General features: G+C 46.3%; 1 protein-coding gene and 1 long non-coding RNA gene across 3 annotated transcripts in view; one reads left to right on the top strand and one right to left on the bottom strand.

Annotated features, from left to right (window-relative positions):
* The window catches only part of CIITA (class II major histocompatibility complex transactivator), a 122,469-nt gene extending 108,360 nt beyond the window's left edge, over positions 1–14,109 (top strand). For both annotated transcript variants that reach the window (XM_040439820.1, XM_040439821.1), the window contains exons 19-21: positions 8,014–8,097; positions 10,876–10,964; positions 13,977–14,109. In XM_040439820.1, the coding sequence (XP_040295754.1) occupies positions 8,014–8,097; positions 10,876–10,960 (169 nt within the window). In that variant the 3' untranslated portion in view covers positions 10,961–10,964; positions 13,977–14,109. The remainder of the gene's footprint in view (positions 1–8,013; positions 8,098–10,875; positions 10,965–13,976) is intronic.
* LOC121007702 lies at positions 1,447–15,453 on the bottom strand. The gene is made up of 3 exons (XR_005780458.1): positions 15,026–15,453; positions 8,355–8,362; positions 1,447–1,461 (listed from the first exon to the last, which is right to left on the bottom strand). It is a non-coding gene; the product is annotated as an uncharacterized LOC121007702 (long non-coding RNA).
* Between the last annotated feature and the right edge of the window lie 5,562 nt (positions 15,454–21,015).

The raw sequence follows: 21,015 nt of genomic DNA, 5'->3' as shown, positions 1-21,015 counted from the left end.
CTATGGGCTCATACCCACAAACCTAAGTGTTCCATGCCCGTATTGTGGACCGCAAATGGCGCGTCTGCAATATATACGGGCATTGGCTGTGTGCAGTCCGTGCTGCGGATGCGGACCCACAAACATAAGGGCTCCGTGCTGAGGACAGCAAACAGCGGTCTGCAATGCACGGGTACTGACCATGTGCTGCAGATGCCGAGCCACTGACTTGAATGGGTCCCTGATCCGCAAGATACAGCCAAAGATAGGACATGTCTTATCTTTTGCGGAGCGGAGGCACTGATCGAAAGCCCATGGAAATACTAAGAAGTGCTCCCGTGGGCTTTCGGATCCGTACCTCATCACCACAATAAATAAGACATGTCCTATCTTTTGCCGTATCTTGAGGATCACGGACCCATTCAAGCCAGTGGCTCGCCATCTGCAGCACGGAGTACACACGGCCAGTACCCGTGCATTGTGGACCGCTGTTTGCTGTCCTCAGCACGAAGCCCTTATGTTCGTGGGCATGAGCCCCAATTCACATGATTTCCCCCACAGACTGAGCTGGCACTCACCCTTCTTCTCCTGCTTACTCACCATCAGCATAGGAAGCCAGTTGACCGGCCCTCTTAGATCATCCCATCTGTCCCTTTCTCCTTGCAGACTGAGGCCTAGTTCACACGAACGTATGGCTTTTATAGTTTTTTGCTGTCCGTTTTTCACGGATCCGTTGTTCCGTTTTTGAGTTCCGTTGTGTTTCAGTTTCCGTTCCGTTTTTCCGTTCCATTTTTCCGTATGGCATATACAGTATACAGTAATTACATAGATAAAATTGGGCTGAGCATAACATTTTCAATAGATGGTTCAGCAAAAACGGAACCCATACGGAAGACATACGGATGCATTTCCGTTTGTGTTCTGTTTTTTTTGCAGACCCATTGACTTTAATGGAGCCACGGAACGTGATTTGCGGCCAAATATAGGACATGTTCTATCTTTCCACAGAACGGAAAAACGGAAATACGGAAACAGAATGCATACGGAACACATTCCGTTTTTTTTGCGGAACCATTGAAATGAATGGTTCCGTATACAGACCGTATGCGGAACACAAAAAAACGGGAAGTACACCCGCAAAAAAAAAGTTCGTGTGAACTAGACCTGACACTTCCTATTAGGCTACATGCACACGACCGTATGTGTTTTGCGGTCTGCAAATTGTGGATCCGCAAAAAAAAAAACGGATGATATCCGTATGCCATTCGTTGTTTTTTTTGGAGGATCCATTGTAACAATGCCTAAAACGGACAAGAATAGGACTTGCTCTATTTTTTTTGCGGTGCTGCAGAACGGACATACGGATGTGGATAGTACACAGTATGCTGTCAGCATTTTTTGCGGACCTATTGAAATGAATAGGTCCGCATCCTATCCGCAAAAAGAATGGAACGGACACGGAAACAAACAACGTTCGTGTGCCTGTAGCCTTATAGAATGAGCAGCTGATGTCTGAAGCAATCTCCTGCAAATTGCTGCTGGTGTCAGGCAGCCGTCAGCAGGTATACACTTAGATTGTGAGCTCCATTGGGGACAGTTGGATGCTAATGTCTGTAAAGTGCTGTGGAATATAGTAGTGCTATATAAGTGCATACAATATTAATAATAATACACTTAAAGAGGTTCTCTGGGCTCTCCTATATTGAGGACCTATCTTCAGGATAGGTCATCAATATCAGATAGGTCTGGAGTGCGCACGTGCCGTCTCCTTTCTCTCCTACTGCTTCTATGTATATGGCAAAGCAGCAGTGAACAGGAAGACCATATGCAAGTGTCACAGCCATCAGCAGCAGAGGCATTTGTCAGTCGGAAACAGATGTGACAGCCACCCGGAAACAATAGTAAATGTGCTGGCCGAAGACGTAGAGAGGTGAGGGAGGGTTGATGAAGACAAATCTCCCCTGGCTGTGACATGTGAGTAAAGAAGTATGGCAGGTGGTACAGTATGTGACATCCCGTACTTCTGGGTTTGGTAAATGGGCGAATACCATGTGACCAGAGAACGAGATGTCACAGAAGCAGGAAATAAACAAAGTGCGCGACAGCTTTTCAGAGCCATAGGCTAGCCAGATCATGCATTAGTAAATCTTTAAAGGATATGGAAACCTTTGTAAAGTCTGCAGACATAACCCCTTCCATGCTATAGGGACCTCAGTATAAAAGGGGCTAACCATCGGGCTGCTGCTCTGCTGTGGCAGCGGCCCAATGGTTAATAGGTTAATGTAGGGAACATGCTTCCAACCCCATCCCCCCTGTTCAGTATGGCTGTCTGTGACCCCCGCCCCCCAGATGGCATCGCAGTGGTTCTGCATTCCTCCTGACAACCCCCTTCTCCCCTCCTCCCCCCCCCCCGCATTAAGGCTGGACACATAAAACCCTTCCTTCCCAGTACAGGATCGCCGAGCTGTGCAAGTAGCCAACCCCCCCCCCCTCCTCCTTCCCCTTTTCTGGCTTTCAGAAAATAGAAACACAAAAACATGATTATTTTTTTTCAAAAATGCTTTTATTGTGTAAAATAAAAAAAATTAAAAAAAAATGCACATATTAGGCATCACTATGTCAAAAAAAGTGTAAAACCAAGCGATCAAAAATGCATATGTGCCCCAAAATGGTACCAATCAAACAGTCATCTCATCCCGCAAAAAATGAGACCCTACATAAGACAATCGCCTAAAAAATATGTCTTTTAGAAAATGGAAAGACAAAAACATGATTTGTTTCAAAAAAATCTTTTATTGTGTAACATAGTAACATAGTACATAAGGCCGAAAAAATAAATTTTGCCATCCAGTTCGGCCTGTTATCCTGCAAGTTGATCCAGAGGAAGGCAAAAAAAAAAACTGTGAGGTAGAAGCCAATTTATACATAGTAATTAGATCTCCCCTCAGTCGTCTTTTTTCTAAAGTGAATAACCCTAATTTTGATAATCTTTCAGGGTACTGTAGTTGCCCTCCTCTGGACCTTCTCCAGCTCTGCTATGTCTGCCTTGTTTACAGGAGCCCAGAACTGTACACAGTACTCCATGTGTGGTCTGACTAGCGATTTGTAAAGTGGTAGGACTATGTTCTTATCACGGGCATCTATGCCCCTTCTGATGCAACCCATTATCTTGTTGGCCTTGGCAGCAGCTGCCTGACACTGGTTTTTGCAGCTTAGTTTGCTGTTTATTAAAATTCCTAGATCCTTTTCCATGTCAGTGTAAGGCCTCCTGCACACGTCCGTTTTTTTTTCCCGTTTACTGGCCGTTTTTTGCGTTCCGTATACGGTCCGTATACGGAACCATTCATTTCAATGGTTCCGCAAAAAAAAACGGAATGTACTCCGTATGCATTCCGTTTCCGTATTTCCGTTCCGTTTTAACATAGAACATGTCCTATTATTGCCCGCAAATCACGTTCAGTGGCTCCATTCAAGTCAATGGGTCTGCAAAAAAAAACCGAACACATACGGAAATGCATCCGTATGTCTTCCGTTTCCGTTCCGTTTTTTGCTGAACCATCTATTGAAAATGTTATGCCCAGCCCAATTTTATCTATGTAATTACTGTATACTGTATATGCCATACGGAAAAACGGAACGGAGAAACGGAACATGCAAACTGTTGCAATTCCTACACCGTTCACCTGATTTGGATGTAAATACCCTCAAATTAATGCTGACAGTCTGCAGTTAAAGCGCATCTTGTTTGTTTTATTTTAAATCCATTGTGGTGGTGTATAGAGCCAAAAATGTTAGAATTGTGTTGGTGTCCCAATATTTATGGACCTGACTGTATATACACACACACACACAATGCACAACTTCCTCTAGCAAAAGATTTATATACTGCAGGAATAACCCTTTATATACACTCACCTAAATAATTATTAGGAACACCATACTAATACGGTGTTGGACCCCCTTTTGCCTTCAGAACTGCCTTAATTCTACGTGGCATTGATTCAACAAGGTGCTGATAGCATTCTTTAGAAATGTTGGCCCATATTGATAGGATAGCATCTTGCAGTTGATGGAGATTTGAGGGATGCACATCCAGGGCACGAAGCTCCCGTTCCACCACATCCCAAAGATGCTCTATTGGGTTGAGATCTGGTGACTGTGGGGGCCATTTTAGTACAGTGAACTCATTGTCATGTTCAAGAAACCAATTTGAAATGATTCGAGCTTTGTGACATGGTGCATTATCCTGCTGGAAGTAGCCATCAGAGGATGGATACATGTTCTCATTCTGTTTACACCAAATTCGGACTCTACCATTTGAATGTCTCAACAGAAATCGAGACTCATCAGACCAGGCAACATTTTTCCAGTCTTCAACAGTCCAATTTTGGTGAGCTCGTGCAAATTGTAGCCTCTTTTTCCTATTTGTAGTGGAGATGAGTCGTACCCGGTGGGGTCTTCTGCTGTTGTAGCCCATCCGCCTCAAGGTTGTGCGTGTTGTGGCTTCACAAATGCTTTGCTGCATACCTCGGTTGTAACGAGTGGTTATTTCAGTCAACGTTGCTCTTCTATCAGCTTGAATCAGTCGGCCCATTCTCCTCTGACCTCTAGCATCCACAAGGCATTTTTGCCCACAGGACTGCCGCATACTGGATGTTTTTCCCTTTTCACACCATTCTTTGTAAACCCTAGAAATGGTTGTGCGTGAAAATCCCAGTAACTGAGCAGATTGTGAAATACTCAGTCTGGCCCGTCTGGCACCAACAACCATGCCACGCTCAAAATTGCTTAAATCACCTTTCTTTCCCATTCTGACATTCAGTTTGGAGTTCAGGAGATTGTCTTGACCAGGACCACCCCCCTAAATGCATTGAAGCAACTGCCATGTGATTGGTTGACTAGATAAGTGCATTAATGAGAAATAGAACAGGTGTTCCTAATAATTCTTTAGGTGAGTGTATATATATATTTATGACAATGGCAGCACATCACGCCAAATATCAATATGGAGGTGCAGGTCAATGGATCCGGCAACAAATCCAGGACAGTATAAGAATTTTAAAAAATGGCAGCAAAAATGAGTGAAAGGAAAAACACTTTATTCACCCCTGTAAGTCGCAACTAGGGATGAGCGAACTTGTGTTTCAAGTTTGGTGTAGGAAGTTCAGGTTCTGTAAGAATTCCGTTATGGATTCTGCTACCACGGACCATAACTAAGAGTCCATTCACACGTCCGCATAATGGGTCCGCATCCGTTCTGCAATTTTGCGGAAGGGGTGCGGACCCATTAATTTTCAATGGGGCCTCAAAAGATGCGGACAGCACTTCCGTTCTGCAGCCCTGCAAAAAAATAGAGCATGTCCTATTCTTGTCCGCAGCCACGGACAAGAATAGGCATTTTGTATCAAAGTGCCGGCCATGTGCGGTCCGCAAAATGCGAACCGCAAAACAGTTGGGGACGTGTGAATGGACCCTTATGGTCCGTGGTAGTGGAATCCATAACGGAATTCTTAGATACCTTGAACCTTGTACGCCGAACTTGAAACACAAGTTCACTCATCACTAGTCGCAACATTTTAGCTCATAGCTTGAAAAAAAGACTCTGTGAATGAACTGAAAACATTGCGACCAGAGGAGTGAATAAGTGTTTGAGAGTGTGGACATTTTTTTTATATATATATATATATATATATATCTGTCATTTATCAAAACTGGTGTAAAGTAGAAATGGCTTAGTTGCCCATAGCAACCAATTAGATTCCACCTTTCATTTTTCACAGCTTCATTGGGAATTGAAAGGAGGAATCTGATTGGTTGCTATGGGCAACTAAGCCAGTTCTACTTTACTCCAGTTTTGATAAATCTCCCCCACTGTGTACTTCTATGCAGTGATGGTCAGTTCCCAGTGTTCGCCAGCGAACACATGCGGGCTGCCATCTTTAGTAAGGTAGACTCACCCGTCCGGCGATGCACAGGTAAGCCCTTACCTGTGCCGGGAGCCGGTCTGAAATCAAATGCGGTCACCGGGAGCAGGCAGTTCCGAGAACAGCCCGATGAATGCCCCCGGCGGCTGTTCTCGGAACTGCCTGCTCCCGGTGACCGCATTTGATTTCAGACCGGCTCCCGGCACAGGTAAGGGCTTACCTGTGCATCGCCGGACGGGTGAGTCTACCTTACTAAAGATGGCAGCCTGCATGTGTTCGCTGGAGAACACTGTGAACTGACCATCACTGCTTCTATGTCTACATAGCATTGTGTGTCGTCACACTGTACTAATCTGTGTGGGAAAAGTGACCGCTCACTGTGCGGACTGCACACAATACTGTATTCAGAAGAGAATGCATGTAGTGAGAGCTGTCAGTAATGAGATCTATATCCTGCTTATAACGCCATGGTTCTGACTGTAGATCGCTGAACTCTTATCAGCAGAAATATCTAGAATGGAAAGTGAGAAATAGATCTGCTGATTACAGGCTGTAGCATACTGTAAGACTCGCCATGTTGTGGATTGGAATGAAATCTTACTACCAAGTTACTTGCAAGTTCCAGCAGCCTATATGTAAGTGGCTGCTAGCTGTGCTGTGTAACAGGATGTGGGGGCGGGGCAGCAGAGCTTGTGCTGGTGCAGAGCCTCACAGGAGATGACAGCCCTGAGCAAAACTCATATCAGAGCATTTCTGAGGGCATGTGAAGCAAAGCTGATACCAGTAAACCAGTAAAGTGCAATTTTATTATGTGCTGCATTATGGTAAGATATGGGGTTATTGATTTTTAGTGCACAAAGGTTTCCATAGCCTTTAAGGGGCTTTCCAATTTTTTTTTTTAATTTGGCATAAAGCAGAGGGCTATGTAAAAGTAATTTTAAAAAAGCCACATACTCCCCTTTTAAAAGGCCTGCATTCATTGTTCAAGTAGCTGCAGCAGTCACATGAATGATGAACAGCACATGACAGCTGCAGACCCAGTGGGCATCAGGGCAATATGGGACCAGCAGGACATTTAAAGGGTGAGGGTTTTTAAATTATTTTTACAGAGCCACCTCCTTTCCATCAAATAAAAAAAAATGATTTTGGAAAACCCCTTCAATGAAAATTGAAAATGTAAAGACTGAAAACCCCCAACATATACTGGAAACATAGGACCTGTGATCTGCGTCAGTGTTTCAAAGGCTAAATCTCTACTTGTGCGATGATAGGGATCTGTATCTTCTGTAAAATGTCAGAAAAAGAGGTTTTGTTAGGTGATAAAACGTAGTGGAAAGTTCTTGCATCTCCATTCACAAAATGTGGGCACAGTGACTTCTTCGAGAACACAGCATGTTCTGAGTGTGGCCGGCTGCTCCCATATACTGAGCTTGTAAAATGTCAGGTCACATCACTAAACCATTTCCAAAGTGATCTGATAAGTGAGTCCCCTCACATCTGAACACGGGACCCCCACTGATTGCCATCATTTACTACTGAAAACCAGTGCAAAGTGGCTGGAGAGGACGGATGATTTTCATGTCTGTGCTCTTGTTTTCATCACTTTCCCGATCAGAATATACCGCTCCCAAGGCTGAAGCTGGAGAAAGTGATATCTCCCATAAACCACACAAGTCTGACAGGCAGTGGTTTGGCAGTTTATGGCCAGGCACACAGTGCCCTTATAACAGTCCCCCCCAGTAGCCCCAGTGCGTTGGTTGCTCATATGATACAGGTATACAGGTATGTGACCATCCGAGGGCAACTCATATGTATTTACCAAGACTTGCACTGATATCTAAGATCATTGCATCAAGCTGCTGATTTTTACCAAATGTGAAATTCTGTTATTAAACAGATATTTAAACAAAGTATTATAGATAAAACTGAAATTAGGAGCTTACAAGAACCATAGCACTACAATGTAATATTACAGGGCAGCTTGACAAGAACAAGGTGAATGTAATCAAATTACTACAGTGCTTTATTAACACAATGTGATTTTCTAAAATGTTCTCCTTTTTTAATGTGTACTTTTTCAGTATAATTTACTCTCTTTTTTTGTGTTAAGTTTGGATCTGAACAGGATCTCGTGCACTGGAGCAGAGCAACTTGCAGCGAGTCTTCAGAAGTGTCCTAAAATGAGAAGTCTAAGGTATGGGCATGGTTTATGCTGTAAGGAAATGGCGCCATCTAGTGTTACAAATGCAGAATGCAACACAACCTTTCTAGCACAAAATAGGTCTGCATAATTTCAATACAATGGGAAGGTGTGAAGTTCTTTGACACAGCTTGTCACGTCTTGGATTTAGACAGCCAGATTCCGGGCCGAACACTCTTTCCCAACAATCTGCCCGTTTAAAGGTGCAGCAGATCATCGGGTGAAATGGTCTTTTGTGCAGGCAACTAAACTATTGTTTCTGGGCAGCAGATTGTGCTGTCTAACCAGCGATCTGCTGCCCAGAAACAATGCAGCTGTATGAGGACAAGCGATTGCAATAGCGATCCCTTGTCCTCATGCTGTGGTGGTGATCGTTGCGTGCAAATACAGCGCTTCACCTCCACTTAATGAGCAGCCGACTGTCGGGAAGAAACACTTCCTTCCGACAGTCTGCTGCTCCTCAGCACATGAAAATCCACCTTAGTTACCAATGTTTCTTGCAAAGCAGTGTGACATCCCAGGTAATCCTATTTTTTTACATTCAGCTGTGGCCTTCCTTACCTTTCCTCTTGTGTTGAGATATCCCGAGAGGAGGGACACGAGATGACCAGCTTTGAAAAATAAAAACTTTTGCATTAGGCCCCTTTCACACGAGCGAGTATTCCGCACGGGTGCAATGCGTGATGCAAACGCATTGCGCCCGCACTGAATCCTGACGCGTTCATTTAAATGGGGCTGTGTACATAAATGTTGGTTTTCACACATCACTTGTGCGTTGTGTGAAAATCGCAGCATGTTCTATATTCTTCGATTTTCACGCAACGCTGGCCCCATTGAAGTGAATTGAGCTGCGTGAAAATCGCATCCGCAAGCAAGTGTAGATGCTATGCATTTTTCACGGATGGTTGTTAAGAGATGTTGTTTGTATACCTTCAGTTTTTTATCCCGCGCGCGCAAAACGCTTTTCACCCGTGCGATAAAAACTGAACGCGATTGCAGACAAAACTGAATGGCTTTGCGAAATCGCGCATTTTTCACTGAACGCATTCACAACGCATCCGGACCTAATCCACACACGCTCGTCTGCAAGGGGTCTTAGGCCTCATGGACACAACCGTGGTTTGGGTCCACAACCGAGCTGCATTTTTGCGGATCGGATGTGGACCCATTCACTTAAATAGGGCAGTAAAAGATGCGGACAGCACTGTGTCCTGTCCACATCTGTACCTCCAATCCGCGGCCCAGCAAAAAAAAATATAGAACATATCCTATTCTTGTCCGTATCACAGACAAGGATAGGACTTGTCTATTGAGGGCTGGAAGATCCGTTCTGTAAAATGCGGAACGCACACGGCCGGTATCTATGTTTTGCGGATCTGCAATCTGCGGACTGCAAAACAGAAACTGTTGTGTTAATGAGGCCTTACTCTGGTGTGTGTTATGAGTAAATTTAGTTTTTTGTTTTTTTCCCACTCACATCAGGATATCTTGAACCAAAAAGGTAAGGAAGGACACATGTATGCCTTTGGAAAAGCTGGGTGTTCTACCCTATATTACTAGTTAGGGGGTCCGGAGTCCTCTGTTCCTCCTCACTAGTACAGTATTTGTATGATGCGCTGACGAACATGTTCTCTGCCCCTGTAAACAGCTCTATAGCAGATACCAGGACAGCTGAAGGTTTTCACTGTGGATTTGTTAGTGACAAGACACAGGAGACTCGGGACCCACAACCTAGTGACTGGGGTTGTCACTGCTGGGATCTGCACGCGGAAGTAGAAACCTGACCTAAATACCGTGGAGCACATTTATAAGGCTCGCCTGTTTTTAGGTGTAAAATTAGACAGCCATATTTGATTTGTCGGTCTTTTGTCTAGTATTTATTAGAAGTCGCACATCACTTCATGAATTAGACTGGGCATATTGCTCTGGTGGTTCTTTTTCAGTTAGACAGGTTGGTCGAATTAGTATGTGCAGGAAAAGTGCCTTCAACTGATGAACAAAAGTACGTCAGCCCTGTAGTGAAGTAGAAATTAGACTGCTTTGTGACAAATGTTGCAAAAGAATGAGGCGCATAAGCCTCCAAAACAGGCGCAATTTCAGTTGTAAATGCAACAAAAAAAATTAGACTTGTCTAAAACAGCAGTTTAATGCCTGAAAACAGGCGCAAACACTATAGTAAATGTGCCCCTGTATGTGAATCCATTTTTATCATGATCCCATAACCGGCATGATGTGATGAGGATCTAAAGATCTAGTTTCTTGTACAGTCTAGTGAGTTAGTATTCAAGGTTATCGAACAGTTTTCAGAGTAATGTAAAGTATTGGGGTACAGTACTAGGTGTATTGAAGGGCTTCTCTGACCAGAAAGTAAAATGAAGCAGAGGCAAGGTGGGGTGTAAAAATAAAGAGTCACTCACCGTATGAAAGTTGTGCCAGCCCCACCCGACTGGATCTGATGACTGGCCTCAGCGGTCACTTGTACAAAAATGGCTGTTGTAGCACACCTGACTGCAGAGGCCAGTGAATGGCTGCAGGGGAACAGCATGGCATCAATTCTGGTCAGGCAGGGAAGGGAACCGCAGCACTGGAAAGGCAAGACCTTCACAAGGCGAGTGACTTTCATGGAGAAGTCCTTTATGAACGCCGCCAGTGTGAAATGGTGAGTGACTGCAGTTTGTATGGTTTTTCATTGGGTCTCTTTAAAGTGGGCCTCCTCTAAACAGAGATCTGCCTGTGCTGATAAGTCCTCCATGTGATTCTGTATCTCTGCAGGATGTATAATATGACCATTCCTCATGCCGCTCTGCAGCGTCTTCAGCAGCGAGATTCACGTATCAGCTGTCTTTCTATTGGGTGATGAGGTGAGTGTGTTATTACGTTTTTAAATATATCTTGCGCATTATAAAACGTGGTATATTTTTTGCAAACTGCTAAAGACCTCATGTAAAAAAGCACAGGTGGCGTTCACCTGCAGCGTCTCCATAGTCTTCACCGTGGTTGTGCTGCATGATGCAAATTGTGGTTAGCATTTTTATGTAAATAATGAAAAGTTATAAAATGTTCTAATAATTGCTCTTTCATTTCCTCACCATTTTCAAGCTGTCTGCTTGCTGTCAGTGAAAAGAGGCATTCTAATTTATACCCAGAGACAGAAAACAGAATGAAAGTGGTTGTCTCACCTCATTACTAGGACCTGCACTTATCTCTAGAACGGGACCCCCAAAGTGAACGGAGAAGAGCTGCGCCTATGCGGCCACCCTCCATTCATTTCTATGGGAGTTCTGAAAATAGCTGAGCTCGGTTATTCCTAGCAGTCTCATAAAGGTGAATGGAGCAGTGGCCGCACTCTCTCAGCTATTTCCTGAACTCCCATGGAAGTGAATTGAGAGCACCCCGCGCCTGCGCAGGGCATTCTCTTTCACTTTGGGGGCCCTGTTCAAGAGAAAGGTGCGGGTCCCACCTCTAGTAAAACATAACTTTTATAATATCATAAAGAGCTCAAAGGAAAATGTATATAAATATATAATAAAGTGATAGTATAAACACCAGGCTTGAGCGAATCGACCTTCGGATCATAGATCCAAAGTCAATTTGTTAAAATACCTCGTTTTAATGCTGTTTCCGTATAATAAAATGTACTAGTTCCGTGGAGCCAAAGTTTGTTTCGCTCGAGACTCCAGTGAATTCCTACTGTATTCACATCTGCGTATTTAAAAACAATTTAAAATAGGAATCCAAACTGGGCTTTGGTACTGGCGGGTCCCTCGGTACCAAGGCCCACTTCAGATTCCTATTTTAAATAGTTTTTAAATACGCAGATGTGAATACAGTAGGAATTCACCAAAGTCTCACACAACTTCCGCCGAGATGTACTTTGGCTCCAGTGAGCCAATACATTTTTTTGCTGTATGGAAGCAGCCTTAAAGGGGTTGTCTCACTTCAGCAAATAGCATTTATTATGTAGAGGAAGTTAATACAAGGCACTTACTAATATATTGTGATTGTCCATATTGCCTCCTTTGCTGGCTGGATTCATTTTTCCATCACATTATACTCTGCTCGTTTCCATGGTTATGACCACCCTACAATCTATCAGTGGTGGTCATGCTTGCACACTATAGGAAAAAGCACCAGCCTATGTGCGCTCCCACGGTCCCAGCTACCGAATAGGCCGGCCCTTTTTCCTATTGTGTGCAAGTACGGCCACCGCTGATGGATTGCAGGGTGGTCGTAACCATGGAAACGAGCAGTGTATAATGTGATCGCACAATAAATCCAGCCAGCAAAGGAAGCAATATGGACAATCAAAATACCTTAGTAACTTCCTTGTATTCACATCCTCTACATAATTAATAGTATTTGCTGAAGTGAGACCACATCAAAGTATTTTAACTAAACTTTGGTTCTATGATCCGAAGGTTGATTCACTCAATCTCAAAAATATAAAATTCTGCGGTCTCACCCGGTTCAATAGATCACACGTAGAGTCAGGGTGGGATGACAATTACTGCCCCTGAGAATTCCCTGTGGGTACCTGGAGTTTCCATAAGAGCCCTAACTCTCCTACCAAGGCTTATGTAAACCTGATCCCTGAAGGATGTGAGGTTGATGTGGGCTTGTCGGGTGGTTGGACGTGTTTCTGCCAGACTGTAGTGTACTGTCCTACCAATGGTCCATGAAACACTGACAGAACATGGATGCCATCCATGTTATGTCCAGACCAATAGACTTTGATTGGCGAGTGTGATCTGCATTACGGACCAAACTACTGTATTTCTCCATGATTTTTCCACTCACCCACAGTCAGTGAAAAACCACTGATGTGTGAACAAACACATTAAAATCAATGGATACGTGTGCAGTCCGCGGAAAATGCACACAGTACATCAGTGAAAAACAGAAATGTGCACACGCGTGAGCTGTGCAGTGATCTGGTCACCTCACTCTCTGAAGAAGTGGATTCTGGTTTCTGAACATCATTAGGACATATGGTGGACACTACATGCAAATCACTGCCTGTGGAGCCACATGAACAAAATACATTAAAGGGGTTATCCGGGAAAATATATCCTTAGGATAGGTCATCATTATCGGATCGGCGGGGGTCAGACACCCAGGACCCCCACCCACCAGCTGTTAAGAAGAGGCCCGGCGCTCTTCCTAGGCCATGTGACGTCACCGTACATCAGTCACACAGCCTAGTTGCATATCGGCTGCAATACCAAGCACAGCCACTATACAATGTACGGAGCTGTGCTTGGTATGCTTCCTGGAGGTCGTAGCACTCACTCGAGCCCCGATGAGCGCCACAGCATCCCGAAACAGCTGATCGATGGGGGTACTGGGAGTCGGACCCCCATCTATGTGATAATGATGACCTACCCTGAGGATAGCTCATTAATATCTTTTCCTGGACAGCCCCTTTAAGTACTTGCATAAACAACAGTTACCTTATATGTTATAATCAGCCTTACTCCTAGTAATGGACGGGCAGACTCATTCTTTATACCGGTCAGCAGACACGTGTGTGTGCTAGACATTACTTACAGTATATAATGTGCTAAAATAACCTCTCCACAGACAATACCAAAAACTACCTGCAGATTATATGAATGGGGTTGTTCAGGATTAGAAAAACATCTGTTGAGAGACAGCGCCACACTTGTCCACAGGCTGTGTGTGGTATCGCAGCTCAGCCTGATTCTCTTCAATGGAGCTGCTATACGACTCATGGAAAAACGTAGCAGCTTTTTTTTCTCTAATCCTGGAGAACCCCTTCAAGGTGTATGCAGAATCCTGCGTTGTTGTTGATCATCATGGTACTTAATGGACAGGATATTTTTCACCATTTACTGTATTTTTTTATCTTCCAGGTGGGAAATAAAGAAAGCCAAAGAAGAGCTATTCCTAATAACTTGATACGCTTCATGCGAAGAAGTGAAGCATTTGCACTATTTGAATATTTCAGAATTGCACTAATGGCCAGTAGAGAAATGTTTGCTTTTCTCATTCATACTAATTATTGCGGGGAGATGAGCAGATAATCTCATGTGTTACCTGCTGACAGATGCGTTACTGTTTATTTATACAAAAGACTTAAAGGGGATGTTCATCTCTTCTGCAGGGTTGGACCTGCTGTGGTAATCATACTTACCTGATCCTCGTCGCTGATTTCTGACTCCATCACTGCCCCAACGACTCTGCAAGTCCTGAGACTCCCTGTTTCAACATCCAATTTGATACCTGGTCACATAACTGCTGCAGCCAATCACTGGCCACAGCAGTGATGTGTCACGTGACCTAGTGAGATGACTCATCACGTGACTCAGCGTCAAATCAGATGTTGATGCAGGAAGGCCCAGGAGCTGCAGAGCTGGAGGGGTAGTGATGGAGCTGAAAGCCCACGACAGGGATCAGGTAAGTATAATTACCACCGCCAGTCTGTCCGCGCTGGGGGGTCTTCAGATAATGATGTAACTGATGAAAGTAGCAACGTCATAATTTTATCAGCTGTGCTGAAGGGGCATTAAGGACACCTGCAGATATTAAAGTCCTTGACTCATGGATTCTAATATTCTCTCCAGATAAAACAACACGCTCAAAAACAAAACTGACAATGCCTAAATCTTAGCATTACCACTAGGGATGAGCCAATCGACTTCGGATGCTTCATCCAAAGTCGATTCGCATAAAACCTTGTTGTAATACTGTACGGAGCGGGGTACCGAGTTGGGTATCAAGGTTATTTACAGTAATAACTAATTTGCAAAGTTATCACACAAAGTCTTGCGAGACTTTGCAAAGATATAATTTTAACTTATCAGAGCTAATACTTGTCTGTGATCAACTGTATTACTCTGAAGGGGGTTTCCGGGTATCTACAGAGAGCCTGTTGGCAAGGAAGGAGGAAATACAGACGTACAACATTAATATTGAATACACTTTAATTTTGAGGGGAAAAAAGCCAATCAAGATCCATCAAAACGGGCATATAAATGGTGCGTCAGGAGTCACCATATAGTCAGCCAGTCTGCCCAGCTATACCGTACTGTATTCCCCTGCCGCCACTGCTTCATTGCGCAACAAAAGTTGAGTAAAAACTCCATTGGAAGCCATACAGGTGACCATAATGGTTGTTTTCTAATTTTCTCAGAATGCAACACACCAAAAAGTGACTGAATCAATTTTTTTTAACAATTTGCCAGTTTAAAGGACTTCGGCTGAATTCATACTACTGCTACACAGCTAAGTACAGGAAAGACACCCACTGTAGAGTGCCAAGAGAGAGATCGGATTCCGTCCATAGGAATCTTTCCCATGCACAGCCTATATCACAGCCGTCTGAGCGCGGTGTTAGGCTCCATTCACATGTCCGTGGTGTGTTGCGGACCCGCAAATTGCGGATCCGCAACACACCCGCCAGGCACCCCTATAGAAATGCCTATTCTTGTCCACAAGCTGCGGACAAGAATAGGACATGTTCTATCTTTTGCAGAGCTGCGGACCTGAAGATCGGGGCCGCGCTCCGCAAATGCGGATGCTGACAGCACACTGTGTGCTGTCCGCATCCATTCCGTCCCCATAGAAAATGAATGGGTCCGCACCCGTTCCGCAAAATTGTGGAACGGATGCGGACCCATTTGCGGACGTGTGAATGGAGCCTTACTGTTGTTGACAGCTGAAGAAGGTGGAGATTTGTACAGTTTTTGTGTGAGATTTGCTATCTGCCTTAGATGTAGAGCATTATGTTTGGAACATTTCTCTTCATTTGACCAGTGAGGAGTGTTTTATGCACTGTAATATTGTTTGCACTATATTGTAAAGATTTGTAAATGTTATTTTGTGTTTTAGCCCTTTTTACTGCTGCTTTAAAGGGCATCTGTCAGCAGTTTTGTATCTATGACAGTGGCTGATCTCTTACATGTGCACTTGGCAGTTGAAGACTTCTGTGTCGGTTCCATGAAAAATTATGTTTTAAAAATAATAAAATTAGCCTCTAGTTGCAACGGGGGTGTTGCTGTTACACCTAGAGGCTCAGCTTTCTCTGCATCTGCTGCGCCCTCTGCTTTTTTCTTTTTTATATATAAGTGGTAGGCAATTAAGAGTGCCGCATTTGTGTGAGGGGAGGCGGGGCGTTCACTATTTAAACCTGGCCCTCCTCCCCCCACTTGTCGGTTCGAACGATTTCGAATCGGCTTGTGGGTTGGTGCCAGAGAAGGGCATGCGTCACTGGGGGATCGGCTGCGTCGAGCTCGTCGCTACGGTGATTAGGTAGGCAGGGTGGCTTGCACACCCGTCTCGCTATGTATAACATGTGGGGCTGCCGAGCGTGCCGCCGGTCCCCAGCTGCGCTGGAGACTGCCCGCACTCCCGATCGCTTCCGGCACCCCGAGACAGGCACCCCGATCCGCTCCAGGCCCTGCGCTATGCACCCCCGCTCCCACTTGCAGCGTCCCCCAGGCAGGCACCCCTCACCTGTGGCTCAGCAGCGACGGGTCACGACGTCCGCTCGCATACCCTGAGCATCGGTCACGCCGGCCGTCGGCTCCACGACGCAGCGTTATATATCACTCACTCCCGTATCAGAACGTTCCGCCGTAGAGGAAAACGCCGTCCGCTCACACAGGAATCTATTCATTAGCTGCAATCAGTAAGCGGAGGTCCAGCTGCAGGATCAGAGGACGGAAGCCGAAACCTATAGGCGATTAATACGCCGCGGCTTTCCCTGTACAAATAGTCGATAGCGGTGGGCACGGGATGCAATGTTCCACATGGCGGAGCGCAAATCCCTCGCAGCCGATCCTGATGCACGTTCTCCTGGTAATTACAATTAGCGAGGCTGTGAAGGTGGACATGCTTATGTGACTTTCAGTCATGTCTAGGAATCCGCTGCAGAATAAAACTCGTCTTCTTTACTGCGCCAAACTCAGGCAAGACAAGATAAGCAGATACTCAGACATGTGCACTGTATAACAAGTTATGATTGCAATGGTTAATTCTAACCTAGAAGGGAATCACTGGCTTGCTGCGCTCCAGCAGGTCCTGGCTTGAGAGAGGGCGGGGGATGGTCGACACCTACAGGCCCATACTGGTACTGCAGTCCAGGTGCAGGGCTCCTCTGCTCAGGCACAGTGGCTAGGTACTGAGGCAGGAGTATAAAAAAAAAAAAAAAAAAAAAAAAAAAAATTTAATAAAATTTGGAATATGTTCAAGGATCAAATATAAAGAGGGCTTCAAGGAGGGGGGCTGGCCACGTCACTTTGCGCACGCAGCCGGGCCGCCCGTAAGCCCATACGGTCAGTCAGGGGGTTGGTTCGGGCGCAGTCACAATAATCCGGTGGTTAGCTAGGGAGCGGTGGCATAAGTGAAGTGTCGCCCAGCTGGCGTGCGCTCACTCACACGTCTGTTCTTGGTTGTTCAGGTCCACAGGTGGTGGTCGAACTTACGATACTGTGGGGTTCGTGGCTGTCATGGCCGCCAGGTGAGTCAGGGGTGGTGCATGCGGGGGCCAACCCCCTCTTTTCTCCTGCATAGGCTTGGGGGACGGGGGATGGTGGACTATTATGTCCAGGCCTCTGGCGCATCTCTTACAGGGTGGCGCCTACAGTCGTGGCCTTTGGTGGGGGGGAAAAGAAAAAAATAAATAAAAATAATAATAATGGTATAGATAGGAATGTTGCTTTGCCAGGTCTGTCACGACTACAGACTCCTTATAAAGCCCTGCCACGACTGCAGGCATCAGTCTGTCACGACTACAGACCCGCTCTAAAGCCCTGCCACGACTGCAGGCAACAGTCTGTCACGACTACAGACTCGTTATAAAGTCCTGCCACGACTGCAGGCATCAGTCTGTCACGACTACAGACTCGTTATAAAGTCCTGCCACGACTGCAGGCATCAGTCTGTCACGACTACAGACCCGTTATAAAGCCCTGCCACGACTGCAGGCATCAGTCTGTCACGACTACAGACTCGTTATAAAGTCCTGCCACGACTGCAGGCATCAGTCTGTCACGACTACAGACCCGTTATAAAGCCCTGCCACGACTGCAGGCATCAGTCTGTCACGACTACAGACCCGCTCTAAAGCCCTGCCACGACTGCAGGCACAAATCCGTTACGACTACAGACTCATTATTAAGACCGGCCACGACTGCAGGCATTAGTCTCATGTCAACAGACTCATGAGGTAATACTACCACGTCTACAGGCGATGGTCCGTTACCGCTACTCTCGATGTAGGGTCCCCTCACGACTACAGGGGCTAGTCGGTCACATCCACAGACTCGGTCGCACTCCCGTTAACTACAGGCACTGGGTGGGCATCTACGGGTAGTTGCGTCACGACTACGCACGTGGGTCAGCCACGGCCTGGGAGGTCAGCCTTCACGGTCACAGGTAGGTCCAGTTAGGCTTCAGTCTCCCAGCGGGTTCCAGTCACAATAACCAGCCCCTAGGTGAGGGGGGGGCACTCCCGCACCGACGCACAATGCCAGGGAGCTGTGCGGCTCCTCACGCGGCACACGGTTCAAACCAGCGGGGGCCGGGGCCCACGGTAAAGGAAGGGCTCCCTCTGATCCGGTGCACATTGCCAGGGAGTGGCGCTGCTCCCCACGCGGTACGAGTGTCCAGCCGGCGGTGGGTCGGCCCTAGCTGAGGAGGGGGGCTCCCCCGCACTGGTGCATTCTGCCAGGGAGCAGCGTGAGCTCCCCACGCGGCTGGGGGGTAAGGCTCCTCATCTTCAATAAAGTCTGGCACGGGCTGCCGTGCCGTTAGGTAGGCAGGGATCAGGGGAAGGAGTACTAGGCTCGGTCAGGGGGAGCAGATCATAGGCGGTGGCTGGCTTCCTGCTGCCGGACGTACATTAGGTTCCAAGGGGGTTATTTAGGCACAGGATGTTAGTTAGTCCGTGCAGGTGATCTGCGTTATACCATGCTCTTCATGCTCATACTCAGAGCTGTGCCCATACGAGAGCTGCTTAAGTGGTTAATAGTGAAAAAAAATATAAAAAAATACATTTTTGAGTCTCTCACGCATGGCTTCTCCGTTTTAGGTTTACACATATGACTCCGCCATTAGAGTCTCTCACGCATGGCTTCTCCGTTTTAGGTTACACATATGACTCCGCCATTAGAGTCTCTCACGCATGGCTTCTCAATGTGAGTTTTACACATACGAGTCCGCCATTAGTCTCTCACGCCTGGCTTCTCCGTTTTAGGTTGGCACATGTGACTCAGTCATTAGAATCTCTCACGCATGGCTGCTCCGTTTTAGGTTTACACGTATGACTCCGCCATTAGAGTCTCTCATGCATGGCTTCTCCGTTTTAGGTTACACAAATGACTCCGCCATCTGAGTTGCTCACGCATGGCTTCTCCGTTTTAGTTTTACACATATGACTCCGCCATTAGAGTCCCTCACGCAGAGCTTCTCCGTTTTAGTTTTACACATATGACTCCGCCATTAGAGTCCCTCACGCAGAGCTTCTCCGTTATAGTTTTACACATATGACTCCGCCATTAGTCTCTCACGCATGGCTCCGCCATTAGTCTCTCACGCATGGCTTCTCCGCTTTAGGTTTACACACAGGACTCCGCCATTAGAGTCTCTCACGCATGGAGATTAAAAAAAAAAAAAAAAAAAGGGGGCCTATCACTCACCTATTGGGCTTTGTCAGGGTTTTTGCCACTCTCAATTAAACTTGTCCTATAGCATTGTTAACTATACATGGCAGGTATTCAGCACCATTGGTACATGCTACATCCGGACCTACCGTCACTCTTCTCCGCCCACCCGATCAAAGCGGCGTTGAAGGGTTTGCGCAAGATGTCTGTTGTGAAACGACATGGGCGTCAGCCATTTACCGGTAGCTTGTTCAGGCCGTGACAGGCAAACTGCAGGGGCAAACCGTTCGGGCCACAGGTTAGCGCTCTGGTAGAAACAGCCTTGTACCTGGCCTTCCATGGATTCCTCAGGTCAGGCGAGCTCATGGGCACCAATACGCTGGCTGGGTGCCTGCGGAAAGGTCAGCTCATCCGGCGCTGGTCCATCTATGTCCTCACCTTGGCCTCGTCCAAGACGTCACGGCCGGGGCAACCAGTGGCGGTCAGATACTTTCCCACGGACAGCAGATGGTGTCCGGTGCAGTCCTTGGAGGCTTGGCTGCGTAGTATTTAGTCCAAGCGGCATGTTCTCCCGTACTCAAACTAGGCAATGCCCGGCTAACCACCGCGGCCTTTCTTACGTACATTCAGGTTAGTTGACAGGTTCAGGGGTCGGTCCTCGCTGGATCACAGGACATTCCTTCCGCATGGGCGCGGCAGCAACAGCGTCCATGCATTAGGTGCCAGTACATGTCATCAAACGGTTGGGTCGTCGCAGTTCCGCGTGTTCCATGCGTAATATCCCGGATCCTTATACGAAATATCATTGGCTTTCGAGTTTTGGTCTGTAGTTTCTGTTATCAAGTTTTCTAACTCCTATGCATGGTTCTTTTGGCCCCTTCAGGCTACCCTTCGATAAGCAGTTCCGGCATAACTCTGCTGCTTCTAGGTTGGGGGGGTGGAGTATAGGCTTAGGTAGGGTACCCTCTCAGCATGAGCCGATCCGAGCACAAGTGGTAGGCAATTAAGAGTGCCGCATTTGTGTGAGGGGAGGCGGGGCGTTCACTATTTAAACCTGGCCCTCCTCCCCCCACTTGTCGGTTCGAACGATTTCAACCCACCCAGGAGCCCTCCCTTCTTTCAGGTCTCATCATTGGGGTAGCCCCCTTTAGGCTACCCTTCGATAAGCAGTTCCGGCATAACTCTGCTGCTTCTAGGTTGGGGGGGTGGAGTATAGGCTTAGGTAGGGTACCCTCTCAGCATGAGCCGATCCGAGCACAATTGTATTTTTATTGAAATACAACAGTAC

This window comes from Bufo bufo, chromosome 7 (assembly GCF_905171765.1).
Source record: "Bufo bufo chromosome 7, aBufBuf1.1, whole genome shotgun sequence".
Classification (NCBI taxonomy): domain Eukaryota; kingdom Metazoa; phylum Chordata; class Amphibia; order Anura; family Bufonidae; genus Bufo; species Bufo bufo.
This window is presented reverse-complemented; position numbering and strand designations above follow the sequence as displayed.